This window comes from Euleptes europaea, chromosome 9, assembly GCF_029931775.1.
Source record: "Euleptes europaea isolate rEulEur1 chromosome 9, rEulEur1.hap1, whole genome shotgun sequence".
Lineage (NCBI taxonomy): Eukaryota > Metazoa > Chordata > Lepidosauria > Squamata > Sphaerodactylidae > Euleptes > Euleptes europaea.
This window is the reverse complement of record NC_079320.1, coordinates 32,500,634-32,518,431: the sequence shown is the minus strand read 5'-3', so window position 1 is coordinate 32,518,431 and position 17,798 is coordinate 32,500,634. Positions and strand designations below refer to the sequence as shown.

Here is a 17,798-nt window from a genome sequence, read left to right as displayed (position 1 = left end):
AAATAAATTCGGCAAATTCGGGGGCTCCGAATCAGCAGCATAACCGTCAGTTAGTAAGCAACTAGCAGCATTCTCCCGCGGCCAATGGTGGCAAGCCGAGTCTTCTTCTGACCAATCAGTCGCAGTTGAGTGCGTGAGCTCAGCTGCTGCGCAGCCCGGGGAGAGAAAGAGAGAGTGTCTGTTTGTGAGAGAGAGAGATCCCAGTGGGGGGGTGTGCACATTCGCACCTTTCCGCGGCTCTGGGGGGGGGACATTTTTGGAGGTAGAGGTCCCAAACTTTCAGTGTAGCTTGAGGGGACCCTTCTTGCAAGAACCCCCAAGTTTTGTGAAGATTGGGTCAGAATTTGTTTTTAATGGCTTTATTCGGCCGAATTTCCCCCCAAACTCCAAACTTAATGCCGAATTCCACGGATCCGAATCGGGGGAGTTTAGACTTTGGCATTTCCCGAATCAAAACGGGCTGAATTTTGCCAAATTTGAATTTTACCAATTTTTTTTGTCAACAGCCCTAATGGAATGAACCATCAGGGGGAAAGTGGCATGGGAAATGAGCAAGCTATTTAAATCTGAGGCCTCAATATCACACGTTTTGTGACTGTAAACCCACCTACCCAATTAACACAGGAACCTAGCACGTCAGAAGCCAGTAAGTAATTTATGATGATGTCGATATAGGACTAGTTGAGAATCAAGATTAGTACACTGATTCATTTTAAATTGACGCATCTGTAACTTTAAGAAGTTGCTGGACTGTTTGCTTAGTACCCAGCACTGGAAGATGAATACAATATTATAGTGAAGTAAAATAATCTGGTTTGACATGTAAATGGTAAAAGCAGCTGTTCTCACATGGGATAAGAAACCCTGTTAGGCAATGTTAAGTGAAGTGAAGGCCTTCTACAGTTTTCAACTTTCGTTTCACTTCTTCCATCACCATCAAATAAGACCAAATTAAGTAGTAGCCAACTAACCCATAAAGCCACCTCCTTATTAGTTTGCACATCTGTTGCTCCAGATGTTAAATGCGTATGATGTTTTGATATCGCCAAAAGGTTAAACCTCAAAAAGAAAGAGACATTTGGAAAAATTTCTTTTGGAAGTAGCTTAAGAACTGAGTCTTCTTGTGCTTTTATTTAAAAAAAAACATATAAAAATGGGTTTAAAAATGTGATTTGGCATTTAATTAAAACTTCTAAACCTATTCATTTGAAAACACATATAATAGGTACAAAATGGCAGAAGCAAATCTAAAATACTCTTCTAGCCACACTATCATTTGACATGTATTTTAATAAGGTATATAATACTTTGTCGCGTCCCAGCCGGGACCCCTGCGCCGTCAGGCGGGACTGACCCTGCTGAAGCTCCCTGAGTGAACCCAACCCTTTTCCGCTAGGGTTTCCTCGGCCTCAGACCACTCAGCGGAGGACGACCCTTCCTCCTCTGAGCTGGCCAGCTTGCTCGCTCCTCCGACATGGGAAGTGAGCTTCTCCAGCCATCCTCATCGGCCTCCACCCCTCCAGCTTTTATATCCCTCCACCACCTGTGCTTCCCTCCAACCGCCTCAACCCGAGGTTATATCTAACCCCTCCCTCTTCTCTGGTTTGCCCTATCCCAGTAGTCCCGCCTGCGGGCGGGGCCCCCGCCTCTGTCCGGCCCGAGCTCTACCGCCCGCCCTGAGCCGGTCAAGCTCTGGGCGAATCAGGATGCTGGGCTCCTGGCCTCCATGCCTGCTCCCTCCCGCAACCCCACCACGACCCTCCTTTGGTCGTTGGGACGGAAGCCACGCCGGCCCGCCTGCCGTCCGCATCCCTCTGGCCTCTGCAGCCTCCTCCCCCCTTGCCGGCCAAGAGGTGCGGGGTCTGGCGCCTCCCTGGGGCCTCTGCTCGCCTCTCGTCCCAGGCGCCCCAGAACGCCACCACGACTGTTGGACCCTGCTCGCGGGGCCCGGCCCCCCGTCTCTTCCCCGCTCATCAGCTGACGAGCGGGGCCATTGTCGGCCGCGTGGGCCTCCGGCCCCTTTGCCGGGGCGTGCGGAAGAGGACCGGCTTGGCCTCTGCCTGTTGCCCCTCCTGGCTCCTTCCCCGGTAAGGGGGGTTTCCGGGGGTCTTTCTTCCCCCCCCCCCCCGTCGATGGTGGCTGGGACCGGGGTTCCCGGGCCGTCCCGGGAGCCCGGGTGGGAGGGCGACCCGGGACATACTTTAATAATGCTACAAGAGTAGCATTCTCAAGAACAAATTATGTAACAGTTTTACACATTTCCTTTCAACTAATCCAAAATGCTAAACCTGAAAGACTGGCACTAGAGTACCAGCCATGTCAGTCACCTGGAGACAGAAGATGAACTCTAGTGGCATGATTCTGCACTGTTTTCCCGACACCTGTGCAAGGCCCCATGTGAAATAGAAGAACAGAGAAGAACAGAGTGTTGATAACCTCACATATGTAGAGATAGGCTGTTTTAGCCAGTGGATGCAAACATAGACTGTGAAATATTAAAGTACAATCCATACAAAGTAAAGCATTTTAAAGCTAATTTACTGTACCACCAGGGAGTTAAACGCATGCCCTACTAAATGGAGAATTAAGCCATCAACTTTGGCTGGATTGCTCCCTCCTTCTTCACTTGGGGTTATCTATGAAGATTGCTTAGCAGCACAAAGAGCGTCCTGGAAGAATGCAGTTTGTGGCAGATGCTCCCTTGAACAACTGTTAAGTGAAGCTGAAAATTTGGAACAGGTGGAAAGTAGGAACAGAGGACAAATACTTAGTCACAGAATTTAGTATCCGGATACACACACATGCAAAAAAAAGAAAGAAAAAAACTCCTCCCAATCGTCTGGATAACTGCTAGAAATATGGTCCTACTGGGATTTCAACACAATCAATTTCCTATTGCTTATTGGTCAGGAGCCCAGCAATGCAAACTTTCTTGCACTACTCTATAATGATATTTTACAAATGTCGTGTGTGTATTCTGATCGCTTTCTACACAATTACACTGTATTCCCTTTGCTGTGCTAGGCTGTTGCTAGTAGGGATACCAATATAAATTTCAGACCTCTGTGTTGTCTCGATCTGTCGTGCTCGCCTTTATGTGTGGAACTCAGCTGTCAGATTACACACCATATTTAGCATGACTCCTACAAGTAAACAAGCCCTTTTGGCTTAACAGGATATCCTATAAAAATGCAGACAGACAGACATTTATAGCAGGAGATTTCTCCGCCAGTTGCTCCAGAACTGCGTCAGCAGCATGTGTGCTCAGAAGTTTGAGCTCTGCATAAACTGTTAATCTGAAGGGTGACATACAAGCATGCATTTTTCCATTTTCCCATGATTTCCCAGCAAGAATTTCAAACTAAAGCAGGCAACGCTCATTAAGGCAGCCTGGATTTTGACGCAAGCATAATTCAAGACACATAAATTATGCTTAACCCTCCAGTCCAATTTACAAAACCAGCATCCAGCCAAGCAGCATATTTTCACCTCTACCTGACCTGTGAAGATTGATGTCATCATCCCAACACCACAGAAATAGTAATCAGGCACACACGGATGCAAAATAGTTTCCTATCAACAAACTGAGTGTGTGCCAAACTGCACAGAAGACAGTGGGTGTGTGGTTTGCATTCGCCTCTGTCCACCTGTCCAGCAACAACAAATTCAAGTCTAGAGAACCAACAGTGAAGATAAAAACAAGGTGGTAAAAAAAATGCAGACTGAACAGTTGCGAATACAAGCCTTGTGAAGCTAAAGTTATGTATACACAGGCTTTGTTCTCATTCACCTATCGTGTTCATGAATGGATAGTTCAGGGACACTACAGCAGTGATGGTAGGGGAGGGATCTCACAGGAATACACATTTTTATTCCAGAATCAAAAGTTCATTTTTATACAGAAAATTACATAGTTTGATCATTTTTTAACCTTCACATTTTATTAATAACACAAGCCTGGTTACCTCAACTTAACGTTGCCAACTCTCCAAGAGATCGCCAGACTCCACCTGGAGGTTGGCAACTCTACCATTACCTCAGGAATAAACAGACATGTGGTACTCTATTTCTGGCTGTTTAGAGTATAAATTATGTCGGAGTGTTATGCACTCAAACAGAAATCAGGAAATGTCCTTTCTTTTCCTATTTTCAAATTTGCTTTGAAATTATTTGTTGGTGACATCCATTCATGCATGAAATTCTCAACACATCCCTACTGGTGGAAAGGTGTCTGTCACTTACAGACACCTCCAAGATACAAAAGCACCATGAGAAGAGAGAGGGAAAGTAACTCTGCATGGTTTTGCCACTTAAAAACACAATTAGATGAACAATCCAGCACTAAGACTGCACAGCTAAGGAGAACCTCCTAAAATTAAAAACGAACAAAAATGCACCAATCACAAAAGGGGCTGGAAGGGAGCACTGTGCTGCTTATCACATTTTAAAAAATGTTTCATGGTCTGTTTCCAACCAAAGGATCATTTTAGCCTACTCAGTGTGTATTTTATGCTGCTGCTCTACCCTCGCCTGTTTTTTACTGATTGTGCTTTGATGGTGTTGGCCTGGGTCTTTTTTTAAATGACTGCCTTTCAGTGGATTTGTTTTACAGTTGTAAGCCACCTTAAGCAGATTCCTGAAGAGGCAGCATATAATTCTTCCAAATAAACAAAAACCCAAACCTCATCCTTCCCTGACTCCACTCTCAAATCTCCAGGAATTTCCCAACCTGGTGTTGGCAACCTCAGAACATAACACTGCACTACAGAACACTCACAAAAACGGGCATCCTTGTAACAGAAATGTGAGAGCTATGTGCAAAGAAAGAAAAATCAATCTGTTGCACATAAATGCACATAAATGTTAATGGTACTGCAAGAACTAAGACATTTGTCTCTTGCCATCACAAATTCTAATGAAATAGGTTTTAGAAAGCATATGGCTTTTCAAAGTCCACCTAAAATCCCTAATCCAACCAGCTATTCTTGTAGGGGAGAGAAAAATATTTGGCCAGTTCAATTAAGTTATTCAGATTCAGACTTTTCATTTGGGAATCGCTTGCAGGTATTGTAAAATAATTCTGAAAGGAACACATGCTACCTCTTAACTTAAGGAGACTTTTCTACCATTATTCCTAATTTCTCCCGAAGCTACTGAGGTAAAACATTCCTAAAATACCAAAGCCCTCTGCCTGCCAACACACTCCCACACTAAAGTCACCCCAACCACATTGTCTGAAGAATTTATTGAGTCTGACATTTCTGTCAGGGCTTTCACAGGAGGAAAGCTGTCAGCAAGGCACACCTGCCAGGTCAGTCTTTTCAATCCAACTGTCATGGCTGTAATTAACTGTCACACTGTTTTATTTCCTTCCCCTCACAAATGCTGGTGAAATATGTCTTTGGCAGGACACGGCTTTTTAGAGTACTTGTTTTTTAAAACTTTGTCTCAATAACAGCAACAGCCAACAACAGGCATACATGTTTTCATTCAGAGAGAAAAAATGTATTTTGGAAACTTGCCAAGGAGATCTAAAAACGTATGCTATTTTGCTTCAGTTGTAAAAGAAAGATTCACTCTTACATTCTACAATTTTCCCTGGTAAAAATGAATAAAACCCAGATTAATCCATTCCCAAATAGAGAGCATATATATGTAATGGACATACCACATCGATGTCCAGTTGAGGTAATGCACTGCCCAATGATGCACAGTGGGGAGCAGGCAGAAGGCATGAAGTACACCTTCCCACTCAATTAGGGTACCTGCCCTACTTTCCATACCAAAACAGACTCGAGCTGCCTTCAACACCAGTGCAAAAACTGCAGCCCCAATGGCCAAAATTCTCTTAAACAATAATCAAAAGTATACTACAGTCTCTGCTTTGTAAATATAACAACATATATTAAAGCAACATGTACTAATATCACCATTTGTATACTATTCAATTTCACCATTCATGTGTTAAGAGTCCAACTCATGCAATTAAAGTCCATTAGGTGCATTGCAGTCCTCAAACGTCCAATAATGGAGGTACAACAGCGACGTGCATCCAATGACAATAATAGGCAGTACAGGTATCTGGTAATTTATAACCTGTTTCCAAACTTCTTCATCAGCCGCCTATAATTCAGTAACATCAAACCAAGCTTCATATCAGGCTAGCATTTTCGCCAGTTATGCTGAACGCTCAATGAGCAACAGGAAGAATGTTTGTGCTCACTTGTTATCAATTGTATGAGTCCTCTAAATGGCAACAGAATCAGTCCCAACTTATGCCGGATACATGAAGGGTTAAATGCCATAGAGTCCAATTGCCAAAACAGCCATTTTCTCCAGGTGAACTGATCTCTATCAGTTGGAGATCAGTTGTAATAGCGGGATATCTCCAGCTAGTACCTGGAAGTTGGCAACCCTAGTTGAAGACCAGTTCTCTATTGTATGCAGTGCACACTATTTGCGTATCACACTCACATCAAGGATGAAACTCTCTCACCCAGCAAATTAATTGTAATAGAGCATGAAGAGTAGACATTATATTTTAAGAAACAGTTTTAGAATGCTAAAATATACACAGTAACAATACACAGATATCCTAAGGGCTCCAGCACAAATACTTTAATACAAACAATACTGCCTATGCCATCTGTATCAGGGTGGAAACTTTACATTTGTGAAGCTGTGCTCATGCGTAACAGAAATGTAATCAAGTTTAATATTCTGCTATGCTATTCTGCTTGTGTGCAGCTGTCTTTGGAGAAGAAACCTGACAGTACATTTTCCATTTCCTTTCTTTCTGTTTTTCTCAGCGTTTTTCCTTTTGTGCATTCCTGAAAGTTAATCAAGCTGAAAACTGTAATCAATCATGTCTACTATAGAAGCAACTAAAATTTAATCTGGAAGTACTACAGGCTACAATGTGGACACAAGTCTGGATTCCACTTACAGCAGAACATTATATCAATATTTAAATACAATACCAGGGATTTCTGGTTGGAATACTAGCAAGCCCTAAAATATTTAATCAGTCTCATATGCAGCAACAGCCTTTCCCCTCTTTCTCTCCCCAACAGAAAGTGCACTGAGGACTCAAATAACTAAAAGTCCTTACAAATTCAAGATTCGATACCAGTTTACATGAACAAAGTTGGCATGCAGAAAACGTGGGGAGTGGATCTATGAAGAGTTCTGCTTACGGAGAAGCATTCGAGTACTTTGTTTTGGAAACAGTATAAATTATGAGTTGTAAGTGTGCAGAGCTCTCACAAGTCTGTTTCAGGATATGGTACTTCCCAGATACCATCCTAGAACTATAAGAACATAAAAGCCATGCTGGATCAGACCAGCGTCCATCAAGTCCAGCAGTCTGTTCACACAGTGGCCAACCAGGTGCCTCTAGGAAGCCCCCAAACAAGACGACTGCAGCAGCACCGTCCTGCTATCTTGGTAGCAACTGGCTTTTAAGTGAACACATGCAGTGTTAAAGACTTCTCTACCACTAAATTAGTGACCATTAAGGGACTGTCATGATAGAGCATAGCACAGGATCATATGTAACAAGTATAGTTTTACTATTGAGTTGTAGTTGTTTCCCTTTCCATCTGCAAAAGCTCGCCTTCCACATGTTCAAACAGTTCTATATCACATAAATGACATGGTGTAAAAAGAGCTCAGGCAGACTAAGGTGATGTGAGATATAACTTCAGCAAATGGAAAGGCACATTTGGAAAGGTCTCCTGGAAAAAGTTGTCCTTACATTGTCAAGGCACTGCTGGGATACATTAGAAATTTTAAAAGAATAAGATTCCCTTATCAGGGAATCTTAAGTTACTTTTTTTAAGTATCCTAAGTTACTTTTTTTAAATAATAAATTTTATTATACATGGAACAGAGCAGTATAAATAGTAAACAGTGACTTATAGTAAGATCTTACTCACTTTTTCAAAATAACAGTATCCATAAAAACTACTGAAATGTATCAGTTCAGAGCTATTCACTTCTTTATATTCAAGACAGACATAATAATTAATTATTAATATCATTCATATGATTAATATTTAACCTTAGCCATATCCATATATATTAGGTAACAATAATATCCTTCTGGGAAGATACTGTAGAAATAAAAGATGCTGTTTTTATTGAGCAACTATTTAAACTCATCCAGTGATAAATGTCTGTACTCCAACTGATTCTTTTGACAGGATAATTTGGTGGGTTAGTTTTTTCATGGAGGAGGAGAAGCCTGATCTTCTCAGTTTAGCTCAGGAACTGATTTGTTCTGAAGCAAATCAAACTAGAATACCTAAGAAGACATCCTCAAGAAGTGATAAAAGTCACTTTAAGCTAGTAGCCCTGAAACACTGAAAATGAGCCTTGGATACTCACCGTGAAGGCTCCTTCTGCTCCGAGATTTCGTCTTCGCTTGCTTCGGGAGGCAGGACTTAAAAAACTTTCACTCCCACTTCCTGTCTCCTGAGAAACGTCCCCTTTCTTCTCCAGTTTAAAACTTTCCGAGAAATTAAGGGCTCTCACATAAGACCCCCAGGAAGGAAGTAAACTCAGAGAACAGGTAATGAAGAACAGGGAATAACAGCATATACAGTAACGTCACAACAGTAGTACATAAAAAGTACATAGCCAGGTAACAGAAGGCCAATAAGGAAGTTATGGAACTAATGAAGTAATGCCTTAAACTCGCAAGTTAAAAAATTCTTAACTATGACAGTACAATCCCTCCTAGTGTGCTGTACTCATTAAACCCGGAGGTCTGGGCGGGGAGATGCCCTTCGTATCTCAGAGCAGAAGGAGCCTTCACGGTGAGTATCCAAGGCTCATTCTCGCTCTGAGAGAGAAGGGCATCTACGATTGGGACATACCAGAGCTGCCCCCTAATAGGGGGGGTTAGACATCCTGTAGAACGCTTTGGAGAACCCGCCTGCCGAAGGCGGCATCCACCGAGGCGTAAAGGTTTAACTTTTAGTGCCTGGCAAATGTGGATATGGATGACCACGTTGCAGCCTTACAAATTTCCTCCACTGAGGCCCTGCGGTCAAAGGCGGTGGAGGTAGCCGCACTCCTGACAGAATGGACAGTAATTCTAGGGGGAACTGGTAGGCTACTATGTTGTAGGCCTGAGAGATGCACTTGGTGATGGTTCTGCTAATAGCTGCCTGTGACATGGATTTTCCCTTGTTGGGCGGGGAAAGGTTGATAAAGAGGGAATCTGAAGATCTGAGATCTCCCATGTGTCTAATATAAATCCGAAGAGCCCTCCTTAAATCTAGGGAATGCCATTCTTTTTCTTTTAGGGCCTTCGGATTGGGGCAAAAGGAGGGCAACACTAGCTCCTGGTCCCTGTGAAACCTAGAATTAATTTTTGGGCAGAAGGACAGATGAGGCCTCAACACCACCTTGTCTGCATGAAAAGAACATAACCCCGGCCTAATGGACAGGGCTCTAAGTTCCGAAACCCTACGCGCCGAGGTCACAGCTCTGAGGAATAGGGTTTTCATGTGGAGCCAAGTAAGCTCCACTTGCCGTAGAGGTTCGAATGGGGACTTGGTCAATGCTGTCAAGACCGTGAGCAAACTCCATGTCGGGAGCCTATGGGTGACAGGGGGAGATACTAGTGTCACACCCTTTAGGATGGACTGAATGTGAGGGTGCCTGGTGACTGGGAAACCCGAGACCCTGGGTACTATAGTGGCGATGGCGGCCAACTGTCTGCGGAGTGTAGAAGCCTTCAACCCTTGTTTGCATCCATCCTGCAGGAAGGAAAGGATGTCCACTACCCAAGGTTTCAGAGGGTTGATATGTTTACGGCGACTCCACCTTGCGAATGCTTTCCAAGAAGAGTTATATATTCTAATCGTGGAGGGTCTCCGAGACGCCAAGATGGTTTCGGTGATCTCCGGAGAATAGCCTAAAGCTAGGAACCTGTCCCTTTCAATGCCCAGGCGGTTAGCTTGTACCAGCCTGGGTTGGGGTGAAGGATTGGACCTTGGTGGAGAAGGTCTTCTCTGTCTGGTAGTCTCCAAGGCTCCTGGGTGGACAGCTCCAGCAGTACTGGAAACCGCGGTCTCCGTGGCCGATATGGAGCCACGAGGATTACCGATGCCCGTAGACCTCGGATGCGACGTAGTACTTGTGGTATCAGGGGAAGCGGTGGAAAGGCATAGAGAGGTTCGTTGGGCCATGGGGCCACCAAGGCGTCTGTTTGTTCCGCTCCGTGCTGCTTGTACCGCGAGAAGAACCTTGGGAGCTGTTGCTTTCCTCATGCCGCGAACAGGTCCACTGTAGGGTGGCCGAACCGTAGGGAGATTTGATGGAACACTTCGTGGTGTAGAGACCACTCGGCTTCGCTCAGGGTTTCCCTGTTGAGCCAGTCTGCCTGCACATTCAGGGTCCCCTGAATGTGTTCTGCCGTGATGGAGGACAGGTTGGCTTCGGCCCAGAGCATCAGCAGTCTGGCTTCCCTGCTGAGTACCGGGGAGCGTGACCCGCCCTGCTTGTTGATGTGTGCCTTCGCGGCCACATTGTCTGTTCTGATCAGGAGGTCCGCTCCCTGGATCTGGGTTCGGAAGAATTTCAGGGCCTTCAAGATGGCTCTGGTCTCGAGTGTGTTGATGTGGAGTTTCCTTTTTCCGGGAGTTCCATACTCCCTGAGCCCGTCGCCCCAGTAGCGTGGCTCCCCATCCCGATTGGCAAGCATCGGTGAACATCTCTATCAGCATAGGCCTGATGAATGGTAGTCCTCTGGATAGGCTCTCGGGGTTCAACCACCAAAGGAGGCTGGACTTCACCTGCTCTGGAACCACTAGTCTCCTCCGCCATTTTGTTTTGGCGGGAAAGGCGCAATCGGCCCTCACCCTCTCCTAAACTCCCCGAAGGACGGAGGAACAGAGTGGGGAGGAATAACACACAAGAAGTAAGGTTTGGGGTAGGGATAGGTAAGGATAGATTTAGGGCTAGAGGTTTAAAGTTGACCTTGTCTATAGCTGAATCAGAGAGCTGAAAAAACACACTCTCCCAATAAGTGAGGCAGGAAAAAACTGGAGAAGAAAGGGGGCGTTTCCCAGGAGACAGGAAGTGGGAGTGGAAGTTTTTTAAGTCCTGCCTCCCGAAGCAAGCGAAGCCGAAACACCCAATCGTAGATACCCTTCTCTCTCAGGGCGAGAAAGCATGAGATGTTCTCTGAGTTTTCAGACTATCCATCTGGAACTAGGAGAGTATCTCGACAGCACTGAAAAATTCTGCAGAGTTAGTCACAAGTAGGGGATTGCAGGGGGGGAATTGGATTAACTAATAACAGCACAGGTATTTAAGATGACAAACATACTAGACTAATGATGTTGCTACTCCTAATGCTGGAATACAGGACAGACAACATCCTATCACTTCTAATTCTGAGATGTAAAATGTGGAGGGCAGTTCTGAAGACCAGATAACTTGTGTAGAAGGGCTTAGGTGACGACGTTCTCTTTAGAAATTACAGGAGATGCACATTTCTGAAAATTACAGAATGAAGAAACAGAACAGAAACAATTTCTGCCACATCACCTACACAGCTGACTAGGGGTGCAGGCCACAATTACCTCAGCACAAGAGGTAAAGCATGCCCATAAGGATCAGGGAATCCCACTGATAGCAGGGTTTGGAAGAATCTAAGCTTCCCTGACAGCCAGATTTCTCATCAGATTTCAGAAGCTCAGCAGGGTACTTGGATTGGAGGACACACACAAGGAAGGCAAGGGTTGCTACACAGAGACAGGAAATGGCGAACCAACCTCTAAATGTCAGTTGCTTTGAAAACCCTATGGGACCATCATAAATCAGCTATTTGTGGCCTGTGGTGACAGCAGAGAGTAAATCCTAGTGAGTGAGTAAGTGGATGAACTGGGGGAACTTGGAGCAGTGGAGTTTGATCTGGAGAACCAGGTTTGATTCCCCACTCCTCCACATGAGTGGTGGAGGCTAATCTGGTGAAGTGGATTTGTTTCCCCACTCCTACACACGAAGCCAGCTGGGTGACCTTGGGCAAGTCACGCTCTCTCAGCCTCACCTACCTCACAGGGTGTCTGTTGTGGGGAGGGGAAGGTGATTGTAAGCCGGTTTGAGTCTCTCTTAAGTGGTAGAGAAAGTCGGCATATAAAAACCAATTATTCTTCTTCAGAAGACACCCCATTGAGGAGTTCTTCAAATAGGTAAGCAGAGATTCCAATATGTTGACTCAAAAAGTGGATTTTTAAAAGATGACATTTATACCTTCCTAGGTAAACAGCAAAAGATTTTGTTCATTGCAGTACTACATTTACATTTAAGTTGCTAAACTCATGCTTAACATTTTCCTTAGGTGCTGATTAATTTCAGCTAAATCTGAAGTTTATTTACAATGATACCTGACCATAAATTTGCCCTATGACTGTTCTTTCACCATTCAACCACTACCCATTCAACCATTACATCTTGTAGGACCAGAGCATGAGATAAACATCCATACAGATTTAAAGTATAATCAAATGTTGTTCTCTAAATGGCTGCATTTTCAAGAGTACAGTGGCTACCTTCTTCTCAGAGGCTTCCCCCTCCGGCCTCAAAAAGCAAACTAGGTGCCTTATATAGTTCTCAGCCTTCAATAATGTACAGCAAGGGACTGACTTTTTAGAAAAGGAATTTAACAGCAGTGTTCTCTCCAACCCACAATTTTTCATGCCTGAGACTGCTTATAAAAAAAAGGAACAAACATGTCTATTGCCTAAAACTCCCCACAATTCTACGTATATAAACAACATCCTTTTTCCAAAGCACGTAGATATCCCAAGTTCAGCAAACAGTCTGTCTGAACAGAATTTACACAGAGCCATGTTCATTCATCACCTTCAGATTTAATTACCAAGCCATTTCCTCTTGGCAATCTCTACTGGTCAGTGGAATTGGTTTTTACATGGTCAGATACGAAGGAATTACACAAGTACCCATAATTCTCTGCAGCTGCACATTTTCTTAAGAATCTTAAGCTTTGAAAAAGGAAAGGATTACTTAGGAACAAACATTCCTTCTCACATACAATTGTATCTGGAACATTCATGTGTACATGACCTCAATGCAGGCTTCTTTTCTGCAATAATGCCAAGAAAGCACAGCTAACTAATAGAAACCCAATATTAGTCACGACCACAGAAAAAATGGAAAAGTCATCCATCTCTTTATTAGTAGTACAGATTGTTCCTTATGTACATTTTGACTGTGGATTGGCCAGTTTCATTCAAAATATGCCCAAATACACCCTTTTCTTTTGGGGGATTTATTAAATTCCACAATGAATCTTACCGCCAAACTATTTTTACAATAGTCAGCAGGAAGAGCCACAGCACCTCAAAACATAACCTCTCATTTTATTCTCTTAATTTCTCCTTTAGAAATCCACTAAAAAGTCTACTCCATTCTTTTGAATAAAATTTGCCAACCACGCACAATTCTTCTAATTTCCATCCCTCCACTGCCTTCGCAATTCTTTAAGTTTGTTTTCTTTTGTTTGTTAACCTAGCCATTTATAAACCAGGGGCTGAGAAGCAGAGACATCCTTAGGGAGGTATAGCCAATTGCTAAGGAAATCACAGATTCTTCCGAGCCTTGCTCCCTGCCACTGCAAACATTGTATGTATGTGGGTATTTTGTTTCTATCTATACACACACCTGCATTTGCTTAGACAACACATTTATTTACTAACTGAATTTCTACACTATTCCTCATTACCCAATAGATGAGGAGGAGGTGGAGCACTGACCTTCATTCTGCTGTATTTCAGAGCAAAGGGGTAACTGGCGGGTCACAGTTAAAAGCGATGGGGCCACTTCAACCTATTTTCTCTCCACACCTTCTTATGTTTCTTCCACTGGAACATCTGTCACACACCCCAACCCGTCTATCAGCCCATCCAGGATTCAAGTTGCTGTTTCTTCGTTCCAAATGGCAAAGCTCAAATAGTGTATCTCTTTAAGGATGCCCAATTGAAGCACCAGCTTGCATTTACAGCAGGGGCCCAGCAAATGTTTTGCAAAAACACCAAATCTACCACAGTGCAATCCAATGCAGAGTTACGCCTTTTTTCAGCCCACAGAAGTCAATGGGTTTAGGAAAGTCTAATCCCTTTTTGTATTATGTTTTTATGCCAATAAAGAAATGATGATGATGAATAGTCTAACTCTGCATAGGAGTGCACTGCAAGCATCCGCACGTCTAGGCAAACCTGGGCACAGCTTTTTTTGCCAAAGTCCTGACTCAGCATTCATCTATATTAACATACATCTCACATCCAAAGCCTGTTTCACCTGTATAAAATCTGCTCAGCTTGATACCTTACTTTTTCCTAATCGGCCCATGGAGATAGGCAGCTGCTACAAAAATGTTACTGTGACCCACAAAAGTTAGCCACCCATAACTTCCTATGTTCCAGATATTTGTATACAAATGCTGCCAAATTAGTAGAGTAAATTACAACCAGGAGATGTTTCAGTAGTGGATGTAGGGAAAGGAAACAGAACATTAAGCAACAGCAGCATGTTCTGTAAAGAAACAGTCCTATGCAAGTAGGGAGACAATATCAACAGGTGTTTCCTTGAAAACTTCAGTCTGGTTACAAAAGAGGAAATGGATCTCTGGAGGCTGCAAATTGTTAGCATCTCTAATCCATTTGCAAATTCCTACTGTGGAAAATCAGCCTGTAAAAACAGGCCATTTCCAATAAGTGTCCTGTCTGGTTTCTTACACCGTTTAATTTCAGATGAATTTTATGAGAACTACATTACATATTTTACCTCCCATGTGGTTCATATTTTACAATGAAATGTTTGTGTCCTACTCTCCTCTTTTCGAACCTCCACTCCCCCCCCCCAAAAAAACCCAGATGTCTCCAATGGAACATGACTACTCAAGGTCATACTCGTATGGCTAAGCAAGCTAATCCAAGGCTACATTTTCTTCAACCTCCAGATAAAATTATCATTTTAAAAATTGCTCTTACCCAAAGAAAAATAAAACACAGACTCTAATAAATATCCTAGCCAGAACTAGCTATTTTAAAAAAAATCTTAACAACTATTTTCATAATATTGGATTGCTCGTAAATACTACAAAAACTCTACATCCATATTTGCAACTTCTATAATAATTAGTACAGAGAACATTTACATTTTGTAAATATGAGAAGAGAGAAAGGAAACTAATATAGCAAAATATAGCCAACAGCTAAAGTTATAGTCACTGGCTACAATTCTCTTCCGGTTATTGCTTATTTCAGCATTGCACTGTGAGCTTCAAATATATGAGCAACTTTAAACACTTAGTCTAACAGGCAAAAGAACTTGTTTGAATTACTGCTGGATCTTGTGGAATACTTACATGCCTAGTGAAATAAAGCAACCAATTCCGAATTAAGTTTTAAGGGCAGATGGCTTGTGTAGCTATCTTCCTGCTTGTAAAACAGATGTATTTCATGTGGACACACGGAGCAGTAACAGATCCAGAATCTCAAATAATCAGTTTCACAGAAACACTTTACAGAAATACAGATTTTCTTAGATTAGTAATTTCTCTTACCTCCCCCGCTCTACAGCCAGGGCATCTATTTCATCGAAGAATAATATGGAAGGTGAAACAGCTCTTGCTTTCCTAAAGATCTAACAAATTCAGAAAATGACAAAAAACATGTCAGATTGTTGAATGATATTTTATATTAACAAATTCCATTTAAATTCGAGGGAACACCACGAAACCAACATAACTTTTAAGTGGGCATACTGCCCGCCCCATTCCAGCTTTCACCGCCAGATTCAAACTAACCAAGATAACACAACTGTATGGCAATTGTTTTGTAAATGCACATCTGGAATGTCACATGTGGAAATCACAGCTTGCCAGGTTCAAACTCATCCTACATTTCAAAGGTATTCCAGAAGAAAATGAGGGTCAACTGTATGTAAATAATCTTTAAAATACTCTCCAGTATCAAGGTCTCATAACGGGGGCGGGGGGGTGGAGCTCCTTTAGGCTTTCAGTGCTTTAGAGACCAGTGATGGTGTGATGTCACTTCTGGGAAAACCTGGAAGTAATGTCAGCCTTCTCTAGGAATCACCAAAAACTCAGTGGTTTTGCCATTGGTCCAACATCCTTTTTTTCCTCCTGGTTGCTGCTCCCAATGGCAATGGGAAATGAGAGGTGGGTGCTGGGAATTCCTGCCCCCATTGGAGGACCGAGAACCCTATATTTTAGAAATGTTCTAGATACTAGTATCCATGGGAGCTCCAGTTTGCATGGGTCTGGCGACTCTACCACCACGTCAGGATGTACAGGAACTATTTCTAAAAGTGATCCTTGCACCTGGATATCTGGGAAATCTAGTTCCTATGGATCCTGATGTCTCTGCAGACTCTGTCTCCCAGAGGCACCAATGGAGTCTCAGCAGCATCTTCAGTGGAAGGATCCACAAATAATGTGTTACATACAAACTTTAAGACAACATTAGGATCTATGCGAGTTATATTAACCATGGAACTTTGAACATGGAACACTGCAGTGGAACTACTGATGTTCTAATGGAAGCCCCTACTAAGAGGATCTCACTGTAGCCAAAGAGAAACATGGATACCAGAGTAGGCAAAGACTGTGGGGTCAGAGTGGACTGCTGGCAAGGCCATAGCAAGCCACACCAAAACTCTTCAGGGAGCCTGGGCTTGATTCATAAAAGGTTAAAGGTTTCTGAACTAGGAAGGTTAATTTCCAAAACTTTCCTCTCCCCCTCCCACCAAGCTTAATAATCTTTGCTAATGAATTCATTCTCTACCTTTTATTGGATAAACATACTGTATAATCAGACCATCCTCTTCCTCTCCCCATTCTATTTCTGCATATTTCCTTTCTTTTATATAGACATAATTACAGCAGTCTGCAAGTCCTACTACGCAGATATATAAATGGACAGATAATAAATATATGAGAACAGAAAACCATTCTCTGAATTGTAAAAGCCTGTTTATCCTAATTATGTTTTTGTTTTTATTTAGTTTAATTTATTTATTTCATTTATATTCTGTCTTTACCTCCCCATGAAGACCCAAAAACAGCTTACATCATTCTCCTCTCCTCCATTATATCCTACAACAACTCTGTGTGGTAGGTTAGGCCAAGAATGGCCCAAGTTCAGCCAACAAGATTCCATGACAGAGTGGGGAATTTGAACCTGGGTCTCCCAGATCCTAGTCTGATACTCTATAACCAGGACACCATGCTGGCATTAGTATTCTTTGTCCAATTGCTAATCTTGGCAATTAAATATCCAAGCTGACCTCAAAACAGATAAACACATGACAGCAAATACCGAAGTAAGGTTGGTATAGTAAGAGAGCACATGAAAATTAGCTACTACAAATATCCATATAAAACAAAACATGTGATGTCGCTAAACAGGCTACAGCCTTCCGTATTCACATACACACATAACTCATTTTTCAATTAAATTCATCGAATCTTACCTCTCTGACTGCACGTTCTGATTCCCCAACGTATTTGTTCATTAATTCAGGTCCCTGCATAAAAAAGAGAAACAACTTTAAATGACAGGATTAACATACCAATTGAAATTTAAAAAATTATATATTGCAATATCATACAACATTCTGCACTGAAAACAGCACTTGCAGATATTTTTAGTAGACACAGATTCCTACATAATAAAACAAATGGGACCAAAAAAGCAAAACATGTATTAATGGCTTAGATCCACCAGTAGTAGTGGGGG

At 42.7% G+C, this 17,798-nt stretch overlaps 1 protein-coding gene across 1 annotated transcript in view; it reads right to left on the bottom strand.

The window, feature by feature from the left end:
• AFG2A (AFG2 AAA ATPase homolog A) overlaps nt 1-17,798 on the bottom strand; it is a 202,726-nt gene that overhangs the window by 143,441 nt on the left and 41,487 nt on the right. Inside the window, exons 12-13 of the mRNA XM_056855033.1 lie at nt 17,533-17,586; nt 15,602-15,681 (exon numbers count right to left, since the gene is read on the bottom strand). Of these exons, the coding sequence (XP_056711011.1) occupies nt 15,602-15,681; nt 17,533-17,586 (134 nt within the window). The remainder of the gene's footprint in view (nt 1-15,601; nt 15,682-17,532; nt 17,587-17,798) is intronic.